Here is an 18397-nt window from a genome sequence, read left to right as displayed (position 1 = left end):
AATCAATACCACTAAAACGGAATCTATTATGACGATTTGGCAATGTTATATTAACCTGGGTTAATAACATGCTACTTCACTCATCCATTCATATCATTTTAATTGATATCGAAATTAACTAATAACTTAGACCAACACTTAATAAAAGCACCTTTGCATTAAGTTCAACTGATATAATACAGGGTAGGTATACTTTCCTCTTTTGGAATCAAATTGTTCTTAAGCTAAAATTTACATTATAATTATGTAAGCCTATTATAGTTTTAAAAATTCAGAAATTACCTTAAAACTGAATTTACAAACTTAAATAGTATTTTTTTTATATTACCCTTTGCATAATTAAACATTCCAGTAGTTTTCTTCAATAGTTTTTAGAGGCCACGCTGCCCTGTTCAGCCCCTTCCCCGCCCCCTATTTTAAAGTCTCTTATTACATGTAAAAGTAAATTAACTTTTAGGCAGTAAAAACTTTTTTCACAGATAGGGTTTTGTATATATTACATTTATAAAAAATATTTGTATATCTTTTAATATGTAATTACAATCATTAATATACATATACTTGTCAATACACTGCAAAAGTATTAAGCAAAATATGCTCCTTGTAAGGAAATAACAATCCAGTTTATACCATAATTACTCTTAAGTTTGCGGATACTATAAGTTTTCGAACACCCCTTTTTCTTGCCAAATTAACTAATTTTTGTTACCGTAATCAAAATTTTCAGATCTACGGGTCAATAATTTATGGTTCTAAATTTTCGGACGGTACATTTTACAATGCTTTTTAACCAGATTTCCTCCCCGTTTCTTCTTATATGGTCATCATGCGTTTTTATTACCGGATTAAGGTCATAAAACCTAGAAGGTGAATGCCTTGCGTCAATGGACCATATGAATTGCGTAATTGGGTAAAAAAACATGTATATGGGTAATAAAAAATGGTTTCACCGCAAAGAGATAACTGTGACAAATAATAAACGCTTCAGAGAATAATGCACCCTTATGTCTCAGTTACTATACAAACAATTGAAGGTGTTAGACTACCACTTACGAACAAACAAAGAATTCATACTACATTAAGTTTGCTGCTTTTTATTTTAGTGCATTAATAACAGTATCTGTAAATCAAAGGCTCATCTTTGAACCCGTTGGTCAAAAAGAGCATTGGAGTAACTTTCTGAACAAAAGAGCACAAGAAATGTTTTGTCATTTTAAGTGCAAATATATGTAAAAAAAATTATGCACTACGGCGTGGTATTTTTAACAAGCATGTGATATTAGTCGTTAATACAATCGACGTTTTACATGTTGCAAACCGACATCTGATTGTCAATGCAATATTTTAGTCTATCTCTAAATATTCGACACCTGTATTTTTTTAATATTTTTAATTTTTGGACATAAACATAAAAAAAATTAGTGTCAGAAAACTTAGAGTAATTACAATAAACCACGCTCTGTGAAAAAGGTGCATGTGCTTAAAGTGTCATCTCAGGTAAGCTTGCGTAGCACAGGCTGATAAGGAATGACAAAGTCCACTTCTAGGGAGTAGCACAGGCTGATAAGGAATGACAAAGTCCACTTCTAGGGGCGTAGCACAGGCTGATAAGGAATGACAAAGTCCACTTCTAGAACGTAGCACAGGCTGATAAGGAATGACAAAGTCCACTTCTAGGGGCGTAGCACAGGCTGATAAGGAATGACAAAGTCCACTTCTAGGGGCGTAGCACAGGCTGATAAGGAATGACAAAGTCCACTTCTAGGGGCGTAGCACAGGCTGATAAGGAATGACAAAGTCCACTTCTAGGGGCGTAGCACAGGCTGATAAGGAATGACAAAGTCCACTTCTAGGGGCGTAGCACAGGCTGATAAGGAATGACAAAGTCCACTTCTAGGGGCGTAGCACAGGCTGATAAGGAATGACAAAGTCCACTTCTAGGGGCGTAGCACAGGCTGATAAGGAATGACAAAGTCCACTTCTAGGGGCGTAGCACAGGCTGATAAGGAATGACAAAGTCCACTTCTAGGGGCGTAGCACAGGCTGATAAGGAATGACAAAGTCCACTTCTAGGGGCGTAGCACAGGCTGATAAGGAATGACAAAGTCCACTTCTAGGGGCGTAGCACAGGCTGATAAGGAATGACAAAGTCCACTTCTAGAACGTAGCACAGGCTGATAAGGAATGACAAAGTCCACTTCTAGGGGCGTAGCACAGGCTGATAAGGAATGACAAAGTCCACTTCTAGGGGCGTAGCACAGGCTGATAAGGAATGACAAAGTCCACTTCTAGGGGCATAGCACAGGCTGATAAGGAATGACAAAGTCCACTTCTAGGGAATTTTTTGTTAGAAGGAGGTCTCTTCTTAGCAAAAATCCAGTAAACACAGAAAGTGTTTTCCTTGATTAGGCCATGCAGACTGCACAGGCTATCTGGGATTACACTTTACATGTACATTATTAAGCACCTTTTTCACAGAGCGCTACTATGATAATAATATCAGATTAATTCATTATGTCATAAAATAATTAAAAAAATTTATCTCAAAATGACTTGTGTCAAACAAATATCAACTCTTTTTCAGCTTTCTCCAACAAATAATTTTAAGTGAAACAGATATCAGGATTTTCATGACAATCAAGAGGTATTTGGGATTGCCACAACATGATCACAATTGTATACATAGCGGATCACATTACAGTATCACAGGACAATGGCCAGAGTGACTAATTTCAGTCGAGATAATATACCCATGTGCACAATAACAATGTTGTAAACCGTTTACATAACTATCTTCTACTGCACAGGAATGTAAATAATCCGTAAAATAGTAATTTAGATTTTAAAAGTGTACAAAGCTTATGTAATATCTAAATATATTAAACTTTTAAATAATACAAAATAATCTCATAGATTAAATCTTCAACAATACATGAATGTCAATAATGTGTAAAATAGTATTAATTAATTTAGATTGTATTATATACATGGCTTCTTCTTCCGATACAGCACTTCTACAAATTTGTGCCTGCATCTGCATATGAAGCTTGTGTAATATATTTAATATATTAAACATTAAGTATATTTTTTAAATTATCCCATTATAATTTTTGTAGAATTAGTTGTTTTCATATAACCTATCCCCTTAATCCCACTTATCTACTAGTGAGTACATTTTTTTAAAGTTTCAACATGTTTCTACCAATAGTCTCAGAAATGTAAACAACTCACCTAACAAAAGGTAAAATAGATTCCTGTCCCATCTCCAAAGCTCTGACACTTTTGGGACCCACATGATGTCATGATTTGACTTAACTCGTCGAATTAGGGGCTCCTCGAAAAGTCCCGTGGGTCACAACAAATGCACACCTTAACTGATACACCTTTCAATTTACATAAACAGTTTAACCCAATGGGTCACGTGACCTGATTTTGTATACGACTCTGCGTCTAAAAATAGCGCACAATTGATACACAGCGGGGTAGATTGTACTATGTCCAATCGTCTTGTTTGTTCTTTATCAAAAATCAATTGAACTTAGGGCCTTGGAATGCGCGGCATGTGTATTCAACCCGTGTCGATAAAGCAGGGATCAATCGCCTGTGACCGTTATAGTAAATAATGCTTACTCTAAATTACAGGTGTCGCGCAGGTAATTCAAGGGAGGGTACTCAATCATCTCGTGCCGGCTTGTAATTACGCATTGATGGTCAGTGCGGTGCAAATGTGCGTCCGGTGTTAAGTGGAAGTGTCTTTAGAAGTTTATTTTACACTTACATTTAAAAAGGCGTAAAATTGATTTATAGAAATTTAATAGAAAATTACGGACGTGAAGAACCAGAAATAAACTCAGAAATATAACATATAGTTCTTTAATCTATATATAAAAATATAGTTCATTATAAGTTGTATTCTATTATTTTGCGTACTACAGCATACGTAATAATGATTTCAATAATTTTATTATTTACAATAAGATATATACTATGTTACCGGTACATATAAATACAGAACAATGCAGAAATATTACTGTTTCCATAATAAAAATGAAATATATTTTTAAACTTAATAAATTTAAGTATATAAAAATATAATCATTTGTAGTTTGCTCTTTAATTTGATGATACATTGTGTTAACAACTTCAACGTAAAAACGTGTCCTTAAAGATTTTTAGCTCGGTTGTTTTCGGAGAAAACCCGAGGTATTGTCATAGCCAGCTCGTCGTCCGCCGTCCGCGTCGTTCTAAAACCTTAACATTTTGTTAAAAAGGTTTTGAACATTGGCTCTAAAATCAACCTACAACTTTGAAACTTCATATGAAGCTGCACCTTGATGAGTTCTACATGCCACGACCATTTTTGGGTCACTAGGTCAAAGGTCAAGGTCACTGTGACCTCTAAAAAAAATCTGACAAGCTTTCATCTATTCAAAACTAAACCCGCAGCCGAGCGTGGCAACCGTTATGCGGTGCTCTTGTTTATTCCAATAATGGATGTATACTTTTAAACAAAGTGTTTAACGTGAGATAGGAAGTCTACATGATGTTGTTTTCGTAGTGTTTCACAATCATCAAAGAGATAGTTGCAATGGCTTTCTACAAGTGGTGGCTTACTACAATTTGCGATGTAATAACTGTTATAAAAAGTGGCGACTGACACCGATCTGTACACTCACAGGCGAAACTCACCAACGAAACACAAGGTTTTATAAATGAGCCGCGTTCTGAGAATACTGGGCGTATTGCATGTGCGTAAAGTGTCATCCCAGATTAGCCTGTGCAGTCCGCACAGGCTAATCAGGGACGACACTTTCCGCTTTATTGGTATTTTTAGTTTCAAGGAAGTCCCTTTTTACCGAAAATCAAGTTTAGGCGGAAAGTGTCGTCCCTGATTAGCCTGTGTGGACTGCAAAGGCTGATCTGGGATGACACTTTACGCACATGCATTATGCCCAGTTTTCTCAGAACACGACACATATATTCCTGAATACGGGTCCATTCCAGGTCCCATAGACGAGAATTAAAGGTCTTGTCATTTCAACCATCTGCACATCGTCACAGAATGATATTATTATATTTCGTATGGGTTATTTTGATCGCGGAGCAAACGTTTGTTAGGAGTAATGTGATACTAGTGTAATACATGTTTTGCACTTGCGGTACGAGCTTGTGTTCAACTACAAAATTAAGTTTACGATCGACCCGCCTGCAATCGTATCAGTGTACATACACACAAGAATACTTTGCAGAGATAACTAATATTGTTCACACTTTCATATACACGTGCAGCACGGGGAAACCACAACCGCACGCAATCCAGTAGGGTCAGTGCGTCATGGGTGAATGGTTTTAATGCAACTTTTGATAAACAGTTAGGAAACAACAATGTACGTAATTTCCAGTTGTAATTTTTTGTAGCTGTTTTTGAGAAATTAGAATTATGAAAGTTATTACGAATGCTTACGAGTGTGTATTCAATATCCAAGTTTGTTGTGACAAGAGACCATAGGAACAACTGAATTCACTTTATTTGGTAACGTTTTGTGAACATATGTTTAAATGTTGAGAGATACTTCCCGCAACGTGAAAAGTATTGTGTAATAAAAACATAAGAATTTGCGATATTCTATCGTTTTACCATCCACAAAATTAATATAAAGACTGTGGCGAACTAAACAAATATTAGCATTTTATGCGATTGTTTTAGTTGAAAACAGATTTTACTGTATACAAAATCGAGTACCCCACTGCGTGTCGCGCACACAAAAAAACGTCGTTGAATCGAAGGTCAAGGATACAATTCAAGGTCATCATCAAATGTAAGAAATCAATGGTTAGAGCCTTTGTAAAACCTTTCTCACCAAAATGGCTTTAATTTAGTTTATTGTTTTACAATGGCAATTTTATTTGAAGTTATTCTGTAACTTTATTATATACAATTTACAGTAATATGGTATAAACTAATGTGTCATAACTGAACTAATGACCAAAACAGATAAATAATTTAAACGACAATGTTGCTTAAATGAAAAAAAAAATTGTAAGTTAAAAATCTGCAAAGAGCACTACAATACATACAATTCGATTAAATACGACGAACTAGAATAAGCATTAATAAGAACATACAAAACATCAATGTATTAGTGGAGAAGGGGCGTATAATGCTGTCCGGTAAGTACTAGTATGTACACACAACCAAAGACCACACCAAAATTGAAAATCTTTCATAATAGTTTGAAATTTAACCTTCATAAAAAATTCGTCCAAACTTTCGTGAGTCTAGTACGTTTATAACGTAGATGTGCTGTGACACAATCCCAGTCCCTACATAGTGAAACATCAGGCGCGAAAGGACCCTAAAAACTTCGAAAAAGACATTGATTAACTCATTTATGCCTAGAGCGCCTCGAAAAAAGACCTTGGCAAACAGCGTAGACCCAGATGAGACGCCGCATGATGCAGCGTCTCATCAGGGTCTGCACTATTTGCTTAAAGGAATTTCTGTAAGAAATATTCTAAATATAGAAATAAATATACTAGACATCCCTTATTTTGGAAATAAATTTATCCAATTAAGAAGGATGGGAGAGTCCACTAGGCATAAAGGGGTTAAGGGTGACTTAGCGGTTAACTTAATGTATGTGTTCAATCAATGTCATTTCATCAAAATGTTGGTGATGTTCCATTGTGTACACACCGGTCTTACTGACAATAACGTAGTGACGTCACCATCTATGTATAGAATGGGTGATGTTCTAAAATAGTTGTATAGTTCAACTGGTTGCATAGCAACAGGTCAGGCATTAGTGACGCCTTAGTGTGAAAGTTCTTCAAAACAAAACATATGGCGCATACAAGTTGTTGCGTTCGCCAAATTAACGATCGATTCTTGCACTTGACACGAACTTTTCTGTTTTAATTTATATCGTAAATTTTATACAAAATGCACTCATAGTTAAACAGTACAACATGCAACAAGAAACATCTTCAAAAAGATATTCGGTCTGATTTATAAAAAGGTTTCAAATTTATACTACACTAAATAATTAAATTATAAAACAAAAGTTTTAATTTTTACTTTTTCACTATGGTCAATTGCAGTATTTGTTATGTAGTGTATTGCATATTTATATAATTTTTAATTCATGTTTATACTGTTTATAACACAGTAAATTTCATAGTTCCTATGCACGTTTATATACTGATTTATGGTGGAATATGCAGAATATACGACATACAGGTAGTATCAACTACAAATATATATATACTTGTATATTCAAGCTGTACAATTGTGCTCGTCGATATAAATTATACAACACGAGAGCATATTATATATGTCCCCACATGTCATATTATATATGTTCCTACATGTCATATTACATTTTTAACATGAGTTTGTTCTTCAACATTGAAGTATATATGGTATGCGAGTAGTTGATCTAGGATTAATATTTGGTTGCTATCCACACCTTCAAATCACACATTTTTATCTCGTTGCTTTTTGTGAATGAGAAATATATCTGTCGATAATTTTCGAAAGTCATATTGAGTAATTAATAGTAAACGAGCAAACGTAGGTAGCATGTTCTGGCTTTCAGGGACGACTTCAACACAGGCTGACCGTGGACTGACCTTGGTATCCCGCGATACGGAATGTATTACGTTTAAAGACATTCACAATGTTGATTTTTTGTTGTTGTTTTTTTTTATGTTTTTTTTTCATGGAACGCTGGCTTACGCAGAACAAAATGTTGTTTAATGGTTGCCTCTCAATATAAAATGACATAACATGGCTTTTCGTATGTTAATTAGTTTATTCAACAGAACGGCAAAATAAATAATTGCACACTAAAAAACATATAAGTGCATGTAAGTCAATATAAAAATAATTGTTAAATGTAAGAACACACGCACTAAGAATACATGTTTTGGGGCACGCTAACGATAGATTCATTTAAATTGATTTTTTAGTGTAATTCTGCAAAACGAAATGCTGCATCCTCATAATTTCAATTCGGCAAATGCAATAGTAGAATTGTATTTAATTATTCGACTCTACTGGACGAAAATTTTGCCAACATTTTATTGACTGTTGATAAAGGTCAAGAAATGTCAATACATTGGCAAGACACCACGCCGAAAAAAACACATGCTATACTAGTCCAGTTTCTTTCCACTATCACTGACGGAATATTAATCATTCGTGAAACATCGATTTCTACGAATTGGATTTCATCTTCAGACTTCATAAGAGATGAAAGGGACATGTTCAAAGATTAGCAAAATGACCGTTGCAAAAAATATATCACAGATGAGCCAACACGAGAACACTTCAGATCACAAAAGGCCGACTTATGTCATACTTCTCGTTTTGGTGGGTATATTTGTCAGAACGATCAATGGAAGGGCGACACATGCCATAATTGTTTTAATCGGACCTTTTTTTTGTTGTTCTGACGAGTATATTGTTCAATCTACGGTGTTTGCGAGGTTGGGTGGTCTGGTTGCGTATTTGGGCACACCTTGCGACATGGGTTCAATCCCTTCCCCGAGCACATGTGAGTTCATATGAGTCCCCACCGGACAGGTAGATGGGGGTTTCCTCTGGGTTCTCCGGTAACACTTAAAAATGCAGCTATAATTCATAATTCCTTACAATTTTCGCAAGTCTTGTAAGTAAATTAGGTACGAGTTCTGAGTGCTTGTTTGAAAGTCGCCTTCACGCCGAAAGAACGACGCGTCATGATTCTCGTAAAGTCCCCTTTTTTCATTCTGGTGACTATATTTGTCGTTTATTCGTGTGCATAATGTGTGAGAATGCAAAAAATCACCCACAATATAATTATGTTGACTCGTGTCCTGACCGAGTTTCTCTGGGAGAGCGTTCCGTCGTGGGTAAATGCACGTTACATACACTGAGGAGCAAACTATGAGCAAAGAATAACGTAAGGCCAAAATGAGTTTGCTTCCACAAACATTTAAGAAATGGTGGGTAGGTACTGGTAGTTCAAACTTGTTTTCGTTAATTTTATGCTTAACACAATACGATTTTTTTACCACTTTTATATCGATGTTCAATACAATCTCTTAAATCTCTATACAACAATTTTCTTTAGAAGTACCAAAAAAGGCTAAGGATCGGCAGAACAAAGGGATCGGTCGGGTTCGTGGAAACAAACAAACGATTGGGTTCGTTGAAACAAACAATCGGTCAGTTAGTAGAAATAAACAATCGGTCGGGTTAGTGGAATCAAACAATCGGTCGGGTTAGTGGAAACAAACATTCTGTCGGGTTAGTGGAAACAAACAATCTATCGGGTTAGTCGAAACAGACAATTGAACGGGTTCGTGGAAACAAACAATCGGTCAGGATAGTGGAAAAAAAAAACAATCGGTCGGGTAAGTGGAAACAAACAATCGATGGGGTTAGTGGAAACAGACAATCGGTGGGGTTGGTGGAAACAGACAATCGGTGGGGTTGGTGGAAACAAACAATCGGTCGTTTAGTAGAAAGAAATAATCGGTCGGGTAAGTGGAAACAGACAATCGGTCGGGTTAGTGGACACAGACAATCGGTTGGGTTAATGGAAACAAACAATCGATCGATTTAGTGGAAACAAACAATCGGTCGGGTTAGTTGAAAAAGACAATCGGTCAGGTTAGTGGAAACAGACAATCGGTCGGGTTAGTGGAAACAAACAATCTGTCGGATTAGTGGAAACAAACAATCGGTCGGGTTTGTGGAAACAAACAATCGATAGGGTTAGTGGAAACAGACAATCGGTCGGGTTTGTGAAAACAAACAATTGGTCGGGTTAGTGGAAACAGACAATCAGGCGGGTTTGTGAAAACAAACAATCGGTCGGGTTAGTGGAAACAAACAATCGGTCGGATTAGTGTAAACAAAAAATAGGTCGGGTTTGTGGAAACAAACAATCGATCGGGTTAGTGGAAACAGACAATCGGTCGGGTTTGTGAAAACAAACAATCGGTCGGGTTAGTGGAAACAGACAATCAGGCGGGTTTGTGAAAACAAACAATCGGTCGGGTTAGTGGAAACAAACAATCGGTTGGGTTAGTGGAAACAGACAATCGGTGGGGTTGGTGGAAACAGACAATCGGTCGGGTAAGTGGAAACAGACAATCGGTGGGTTAGTGGAAACAGACAATCGGTCGGGTTAGTGGAAACAAACAATCGGTCGGGTAAGTGAACACAGACAATCGGTCGGGTTTGTCAAATCAAACAATCGGTCGGGTTAGTGGAAACAAACAATTGATGGTTTTAGTGGAAACAAACAATCGGTCGGGTCAGTGGAAACAAGCAATCGGTCGGGTTAGTGGAAACAATCAATCGGTCGGGTTAGTGGAAACAAACAATCGGTCGGGTAAGTGAAAACAAACAATCGGTCGGGTTAGTGAAAACAGACAATCGGTCCGGTTAATGGAAACAGACAATCGATCCGGTAAGTGGACACAAACAATCGGTCGGGTTAGTGGAAACAAACAATCAGTCAGGTTAGTGGAAACGAAGAATCGATCGGGTTAGTGGAAACAAACATTCGATCGGGTTAATGGAAACAAACAATCGGTCGGGTTAGTGGAAGCAAACAATCGGTCGGGTTAGTGGAAACCGACAATCGGTCGGTTTAGTGGAAACAAACAATCGGTCGGGTAAGTGGATATAAACAATCGGTCGGTTTAGTGGAAACAGACTACTTCTTGTGACGCCTCGCAAACGTTTCGATATCTGACAAAAAGACTGCATTAAAAAGACCTACGAATTGTGTATGATTTATGAGAAAATCCATGCTACGTTACCGACCATTTGTGGCACAATTTTTTTATAAAATACCTTGTTCACGTCTTCACTTTTTATATTGGTCATTGGATTCAAATAACAAGTATAATCACAGTAAAATGTTTGGTTCGGTCTTTTTAGGACAAAAGCCTCCCTTGTTGAGATTTCCTTTAGATACAATGCCCGAGTAGTGTTTAACGTTCACATGTTCACAATGCAGTGCCTTTAGAAACAATTGTTTTTCAGCGGTGGCATGCGTAACTCCTAAACGAACGCTAAATTGTTTTGCTGTCTAAATACAACATGCGTATATAACAGTGCTCCAGCTAGGCCTAAACATATGGGCGCAGCACCCTTCCATCACCAAGGTCATAAACTGTCCCATCGGACCCAATCATTCCTATTTTTTTTATTATCTGACTACATTATTTTGCAGCAAGTTTTATTTCAAGTTTAAAAAATACACTAAATGTTTAAAGTAAAAATAGTTGTATCAATTAGAGAAAAATGTTTTGAATGAAAAAACATTTAATATGAAATATAATATATTAGTACAACACATGCTTTACCGAAAATATGTCTCACTGGCAGGCATAATAGTACCGCGCGGGTTAAAGTGCTCTTTTGGACAAAAATGCACCTTGTCCGTTTAAAGGGGCCTTTTCACGTTTGGTAAATTGACGAAATAAAAAAAGTTGTTTCAGATTCGCAAATTTACGTTTTAGTTATGAAATTCGTGAGGAAATGGTAATACTGCACATCTACCATGCTCTACAATATCCATTATATGCATCGTTTGACTGTTTGAAAACCTGTAAATTATAAAGCGTTGCAACGCGAAACGATTGAATAATTTGGAAAGTTCTTTTGTTGTCGTCATATTTTTTGAAACTACGAGGATAGCTTATATAAAGTAAAGAAATACATTTATTCAAATCATCAGCACGGATGGCCGAGTGGTCTAAGCGGAAGGCTTTTTACTCCAGGACTCCAGGGGTCAGTGGTTCGAGCCCAGTTAAGGGTTACTTTTTTATTGTATTTTTTTTAATGGAGATTTTTAGGTCCAATGTTAAAATTTATCAATATAATGCATTTAATGACAAACTTCAATACATGACAAAATCTGTGAAAAGGCCCCTTTAAAATCGCAGCTGGAATACTGCATATAGATCTTCTATTAGAAAATTATATCACGCGATCAAGTGGTGACATACTTCAAATGTGTGCTAAAATCGATACTTTATTAATTCCATTTTATATCATTTATTAGACATGTACATGCATTGTTTGTCTTATTTTGATCAAATGTTAGTGACAACTGACCTAAATTCTAGTAGTTAAAATAAAAAGTCAAATGAGAAAAGTGTAATATTATTTTAAAAACAAATTAAGTTCAATAGCTGTTGTCAATGTTTTCACATTCGTCTCACATCTAAGATCGCAAAGCTTCAGTCAATCCAGGAAATGAACGACGGCTTATGTGAGCATATTAAAAAAGAATGCATGCATTATACGAATATTTCAATAAGTAACTGCACACTTCTGACTAAGAAAATGTTATAGTATATGTTCGTTTATTAATTTTTTTTTAAATTAGTAAATCATAAAGCGTTTGTAATGCTTTCGATCACTTGGAAATACGTCTAATTATACTAGCAACTAAAGTATGTAGTTACTTTATGAATGAGCCTCGCTCTGCGCTTAATGCACGTGCGTAAAGTGTCGTCGCAGAGCCTGTGCAGTCCGTACGGGCTAATCTGGAACAATACTGTACGCTGTTTTGTATTTTCGTTTAAATTAAGTACTTTCTAAGCGAAGCCCCGTTTTAAGCGGAAAGTCCCGTCCCAGATTAGCCTGTGCCGACTGCACAGACAAATCTGAGACAATACTTTATGCCCATGCATATAGCCCAGATTTCATAGAGAGAAATTCAAATCATGAATGGTACATTGGTAGCGCTTTAGAGTCTGTGTCTAAATGTCTCTTGTTCGAATCTCTCGGATTGCAAAATCGGTATTCGATCTTTTTTGTTACTAAATCCGTGAACAAGTTCATTTAAATTAAGTGTTACAATCATAAATAAACTGTTCCGACAATAATATTAAGCTTTGCGTTTATCATCTTCGAAGAAATATTACGTAAAGCAACACGCAAATAATATGATTATTGTACACACGTGTCTTATAAAAACAATCAAAGGTACTTTAAAAAAGAAATTAATCCTTCTGTGTGAATATACAAGTAAATGAAGCAGATGCTAAAATTGTGTTACATTAAGTCGTAAAAAATTTGTTAGAGACCACACACAGAGCTTCACCAATAGCGTAATTTAACATTGATAATGTCTTGTGCGTTTAATTAGTTATGAACATAAATATTATATTTCGTGATTCCATTTTCGATTACAAACCTGCGCAAAAAGTTCATGTTACACCGTTTATATATTCTTATGTTAAGGGAGCGTACTTGCTAACTGAAGACAAATTCAATTACGACAAGATTAAAATCTTGAAAGGACAATACACAATATTATGGGCAATTTTTTTTTGCATATGATTTATTGGGTGTCAAAGGAATTTAAGAATCTATATGTGCACTAAAATGACAACAGAATGCCGAGTTGTACCGATCGTCTGTCGTCTGCTTGTGCCGATGAGGCTGATCCCGAGTCTGAATGAGTCTGGTTCAATTTATCATCTTAAACATATAACTCTACTTGTGAAAGAACTTGTGTATGCAAGAAAAGCAGCAAGATCTATATGTTTAATTTACTTAATTGAAGATCTCGAATTTATTTACGAATTATTATTGGATCTATACTTATATTTTTGAAATTTATTTCATCTAAATAAATGTCAAGTTGTAACAGAATGTTTACAGTGCGGTTATTTAACATGCATATATTTGTAGAAAAATGTTTAACTATATCTAGATCTATATCTACTTGTTTGATAATGTTCACATTTTCGGATAGATAGGTCAATTATCATTTGATCAATTTACTATTTTCGAATATTTTTTTTCTAAAACATCCAGTTTAAAATTACAAAAATATATTATAATAAATCGTTCAGTCTGGAATATTTCAAGCACACACATGTACTCAATTACGCCCATCATTGCCTCCTCTTCGAAGCACGTGTTTCTGATGCCAAATGCCTGGAAAAGGGGAAGTTTCTTGATTAGAACAGCCGTTTCCAAATAACCGGATTAAAATTAGCTATCAAATTGATTGAAATGTCGGTTAATGAATGCAATGTATATCAAAAAAATCTTAATTTGACATTTGAATGTTTCTTTCGTGTTTACAAATTAAAGATATTAAACGAAGCCCGTGCCGTTTATTTTAGCGGTTACGTAGGAGGTAAACTCATTCCGAAAGACTAGTCGATTTATCGCCGCGCATGCGCACTTTATGGTTGTTTTCCATTGCGGCAAGATGGACAAACAGGTACTTGTTTACATTTCATCAAAGACGTTAAAGTTAACGTGAGCTTGCCTTTGATTGACAGATGCTTTACAACTGATATGTTGCTTACATCTCGCTTCGAATTCCATTTGCACATAGTCATAAATGTGAATGTTAATGGTAAATCGGCCGTGTTTAACCCGATGCCTTTATGAAGACTTTCGGCTTTGCCTCTCGACCGATTCTTGTTCCCACGGCGAAATCTCGAAACAGTAACATGTTGCATTGAAAACGACTGTACACTTAAGGTTTTTACTAATACATAATTTGTCTTCATGATATATTAGAACCCTAAATGCGGGTTCTGCGACGATTACGAATCAGCTTCCTGATGACTGTTTTGCCAAGTAGGCCGAAGACATGAATGTTACTATAAATAGTAACAATTAAGTTTGGTATGGACAAGAGGTTGTGCACTTAAAACTGCATAGTTTTTCTTTCATTATTCTATATGAAAGGGTTCAGTTAAAGGCTGGTGTTAGTTTTATAATTTCTTATGTGTTTGTTATTTAGAAAATCATTATTTATATTGATTTTGCTACAAAAATTAATTGTATTGCAGACCTTTCCTCAGGATTTTTTAAGACACAGGGGCAGACCTCCACAGTTGGCAGTGGGTTATATAGTTTTGATAATTTTATGTGTCCTATATTATTTTCTACATAAGTCAAGACCCTTAACAAGAAAATGCGGATAATAATTGGAAATTTAGGCACATGGGTACTTATGAATGGAAAATTCAGCACAAAGGTACCCTTACCTTTGATTTGGAAATTCAGGCACAGAGGCGCCACTATCCTTAAAAGCCCTTGGGAAAAGCCTGTATAGCTGTCACTCCAGCTCCACCATAAAACAATAAAAAAAGCTGTTTGCGTAGAAAGGCTGTTGGCAAGAAATTATCCTGAAAGATATTGGAACAATAAAGGTGGTAATTAAAGGTATCATTAGGATATTGCATCAAACATTTGCAAATGATTTAAATTTGCTTTATGAAGATCTGTTTCGTGCCGATGTTCAGATAAATTATTAATAAAAACACTGGATGACTTTTTCCCTGTTATGTGTGTTATCGCTAAAAATACTGTTTCATATGATTGCTTCATTGGATTTGTTGATGTGACTCACGCTGTTACCTATGCTGAAATTATAATATTTTTCTGTAGTACACCTGCATCTCTGCAATAATTTATTAAATTCAATTGCTATAATATGCACCTTTGAAAAGTTGTGAAATATCTGGAATGTTTTGGTATTTGCAACTTTTAAAGGTATGCACAAACTTATTATAATAAATTGTTGCTGTGAATGCAGTATTGAGCCTTAAGGCCACAATTCACATTTTCAATCTTTATTTTACAAAGATTTTGGTATATGTTTTATGTAGTTGCACAGGTAAATATTACCACAGGACAAACAAAAAGCATGATTAGTAAGAGTTATCGCTCTCTGCACAGCATTTCCCTTCAATAAGATGTAGCGAGCTATGGAGATTCACGTTGACAACACATATAGAAATATGCACACATATAACAATGAATAAGCACTTCATCTCTAAAAGTATTGATGCAAGACTTAATGTGTTTCTTGCACAACACTTCCAAATTCCAGTCAATGAAATCTACATTTCTACATGTACAGTTTCAAGTTTATATTCAAATAAATGAGACCTACATGTATCTACATACATGTTTCAAGTTTATACCTGTCCTCTTACATGGAGCATACTCAGTGCTCTTGCTGGGCTAAAATGTTCTTTTGCCACGTTTAAATATTTTTCGCCACATTATTATTTTCTCTTTCAAACAGTACTTACAATCATCCAGGCTTTTTTTTGGTGTTAAATTTTTATCAATTTTACTTGCAAAGTATTTTTATCCCCCTGAAAGGTAGAGGGATATAGTTTTGGCGTTATCTGTCAGTCAGTTTGTCTATCACCAACAGTTTAGGGCTATTTCTCAGAAAGTATATAAGATTTCAACATGGAACTTCATAGGTGTTTAGATATTATTGAGGAGATTTTTTATTTGAGGGAATATTCATTCAACAAATTTGCTTGTTTTAGTTTAGTTAAAACCTATTTATTTTAACTAGCATCAAAAGCAGCAGGCTTTATAATATTGAAACACTCAAGTCCGTTTCCTGGGCCTTAAACCAGAACTCTGGAGATCTAAAGAACACTCCCTGAGTGACTGTGGGTATGGAACCCATGATCTCATGGGCACTAGGCGGACGCATATCCATTGCCACAGCAATCCTTGCTTGCTTGTTTTACTAAAGAGGATTGAGTGTCTGTAAGTAATATTGGTCCCAATGATAAGGACTACACAAAAATTAATGAGGATTTAGCCTCATGAATCAGCAGCCTTCCAGTATTTTTTTCATTCAAAATCGGGTCCAGTAATCGGCCCAATTCCCAATGGAAAAAAGTGTATATTTTTCCCAAATGGGAGCTAAAAATTCCCAATGGAAGGTTTCCAAAATTCTTAAAATGGTGAAAAAAAACACACTGCCTTCCATTGATGAAGAAAGGCTCTAAGGAAACTTTAACTTTTGATGATTGGCAACTAAGTCAGTGTCAAATAAGGCTATAGAAGTGCATCAGTCAGGATATCAGTTTATTGAGCATTTACATGTTTCTGATAAATAGTGTCACTCACAAATTGGCACTGAAACTGAACATGTCACCAAAAATAATATTTCGATGTTTTTTTTGCAATAATGTAACCATTAAAAATACCCCAACTTTCGAATTTGAAGATTAACCAGCACTATTAAACTTTCCTAATTTCAGGGTTTTCTTCCTGCTATTTTTGTCAGTTGGAAAGGCCTACTTAATAGGGCTGTAACGAATACACTAGGTGACGAATACGATACGTGTCACGAATACAGGGTGGCGAATACGAATATTTATTCGCAAATATGAATTTCAATGAACAAAAGTAATACTGACAACTTGACATGACATTATATAGTATGAGACTATGAGTATTTGTCAAAATTTTGATTAATTGAGTATCATTGCATACTGAAAATATAAAATATAACACTTTGAAATCACAAAACATTGACTAGAACTGCTTAAACTTTGAACACAGTTTTGAAAAAATGACTAGTACCAATAAAATCCTTGAGTAGAACAATTGAGTCAACAGTTGACACATAAGTGACAGTACCCATTCACATTTTTTTGATGAGCATACGCCAGATAGGTGATGTAGATGATACTTCAGTCACCTATCTGACATATGCTCATTTGATATATTGAATAAAAACAGTGTGACAATAGAAAAAGTATTGAACAAGAAATAGTTTTCATTGCCCCATAAATACTGACCACAACTCAAATATTCAACCGGTGCCCGCTATTTTTGTTGATAATCTCACTGTGTAACATAGTGGGTGGGATAAACATGATGAAAAACGCCGGAATAAGGAGAAAAACATTTAAATATAGGGGTTTATTGTATGAACCTTCATTTGTAAGGCAAGATGAGATGATTAAACTTTCAAACTCGAAACCATGTTGTTTGTATTCGTCAAATATTTGGTTCGGGAGGTGGCGAATAACGAATACGATTCGTCCACAGCAGTGTTCGAGTAATTGGAATATTCGAATGTATCGTTACAGCCCTACTGCTAAACACATATACTGTTGCCAGTGATTTTTTTTGCTTTAATTTGTTACAGCCTGTGCCATTTGAATTTGGAAAATTAGCGCGATAAACCATGAAATTGGAAAAAATAGCGCGATAAATCATGAATTTGGGAAAAATTAAGCATTATAAATAGGATTATAAGTAACAGAATTGATATTGTTTTTAAGTGCATGTTCAGGTTTTTTTTTTAGAAAAGGAGCCTGGTCAAATTGGGATTTTTTAAACCAGTAAAAGTTGCAAATTTAGGAATGATTTATGGACAAAAAGGACTAAATTAAAGTTATATATTTTGTAGGATGTTTAAAAAAAGTTGAGATCTTGAGTGAAGAAATTATAATTAAGTTATAAGAGACTTCTTTCTTAAAAAAAAAAAAAATGTGGGAAATTGGGCTTTTTGGGGGCAATTTTGGTCAGATTTTTGGGGAAATACGTGTTTTTTTAGATTTCCCAATCGAAAAAAGCGGAAAATCGGCT

General features: G+C 35.4%; 2 protein-coding genes across 3 annotated transcripts in view; one reads left to right on the top strand and one right to left on the bottom strand.

The window, feature by feature from the left end:
- LOC127836930 (protein crumbs-like) overlaps positions 1–3454 on the bottom strand; it is an 87944-nt gene extending 84490 nt beyond the window's left edge. Inside the window, exon 1 of the mRNA XM_052363573.1 lies at positions 3232–3454. Within this exon, the coding sequence (XP_052219533.1) occupies positions 3232–3295 (64 nt within the window). The 5' untranslated portion in view covers positions 3296–3454. The remainder of the gene's footprint in view (positions 1–3231) is intronic.
- A 10760-nt stretch (positions 3455–14214) lies between these two features.
- LOC127837471 (uncharacterized) overlaps positions 14215–18397 on the top strand; it is a 72756-nt gene continuing 68573 nt past the window's right edge. For both annotated transcript variants that reach the window (XM_052364602.1, XM_052364601.1), the window contains exon 1: positions 14215–14249. In XM_052364602.1, the coding sequence (XP_052220562.1) occupies positions 14238–14249 (12 nt within the window). In that variant the 5' untranslated portion in view covers positions 14215–14237. The remainder of the gene's footprint in view (positions 14250–18397) is intronic.

This window comes from Dreissena polymorpha, chromosome 7 (assembly GCF_020536995.1).
Source record: "Dreissena polymorpha isolate Duluth1 chromosome 7, UMN_Dpol_1.0, whole genome shotgun sequence".
In the NCBI taxonomy this organism is placed as follows: Eukaryota; Metazoa; Mollusca; class Bivalvia; order Myida; family Dreissenidae; genus Dreissena; species Dreissena polymorpha.
Note: the sequence above shows the minus strand (reverse complement) of the source record. Positions and strands in the feature narration are given on the sequence as shown.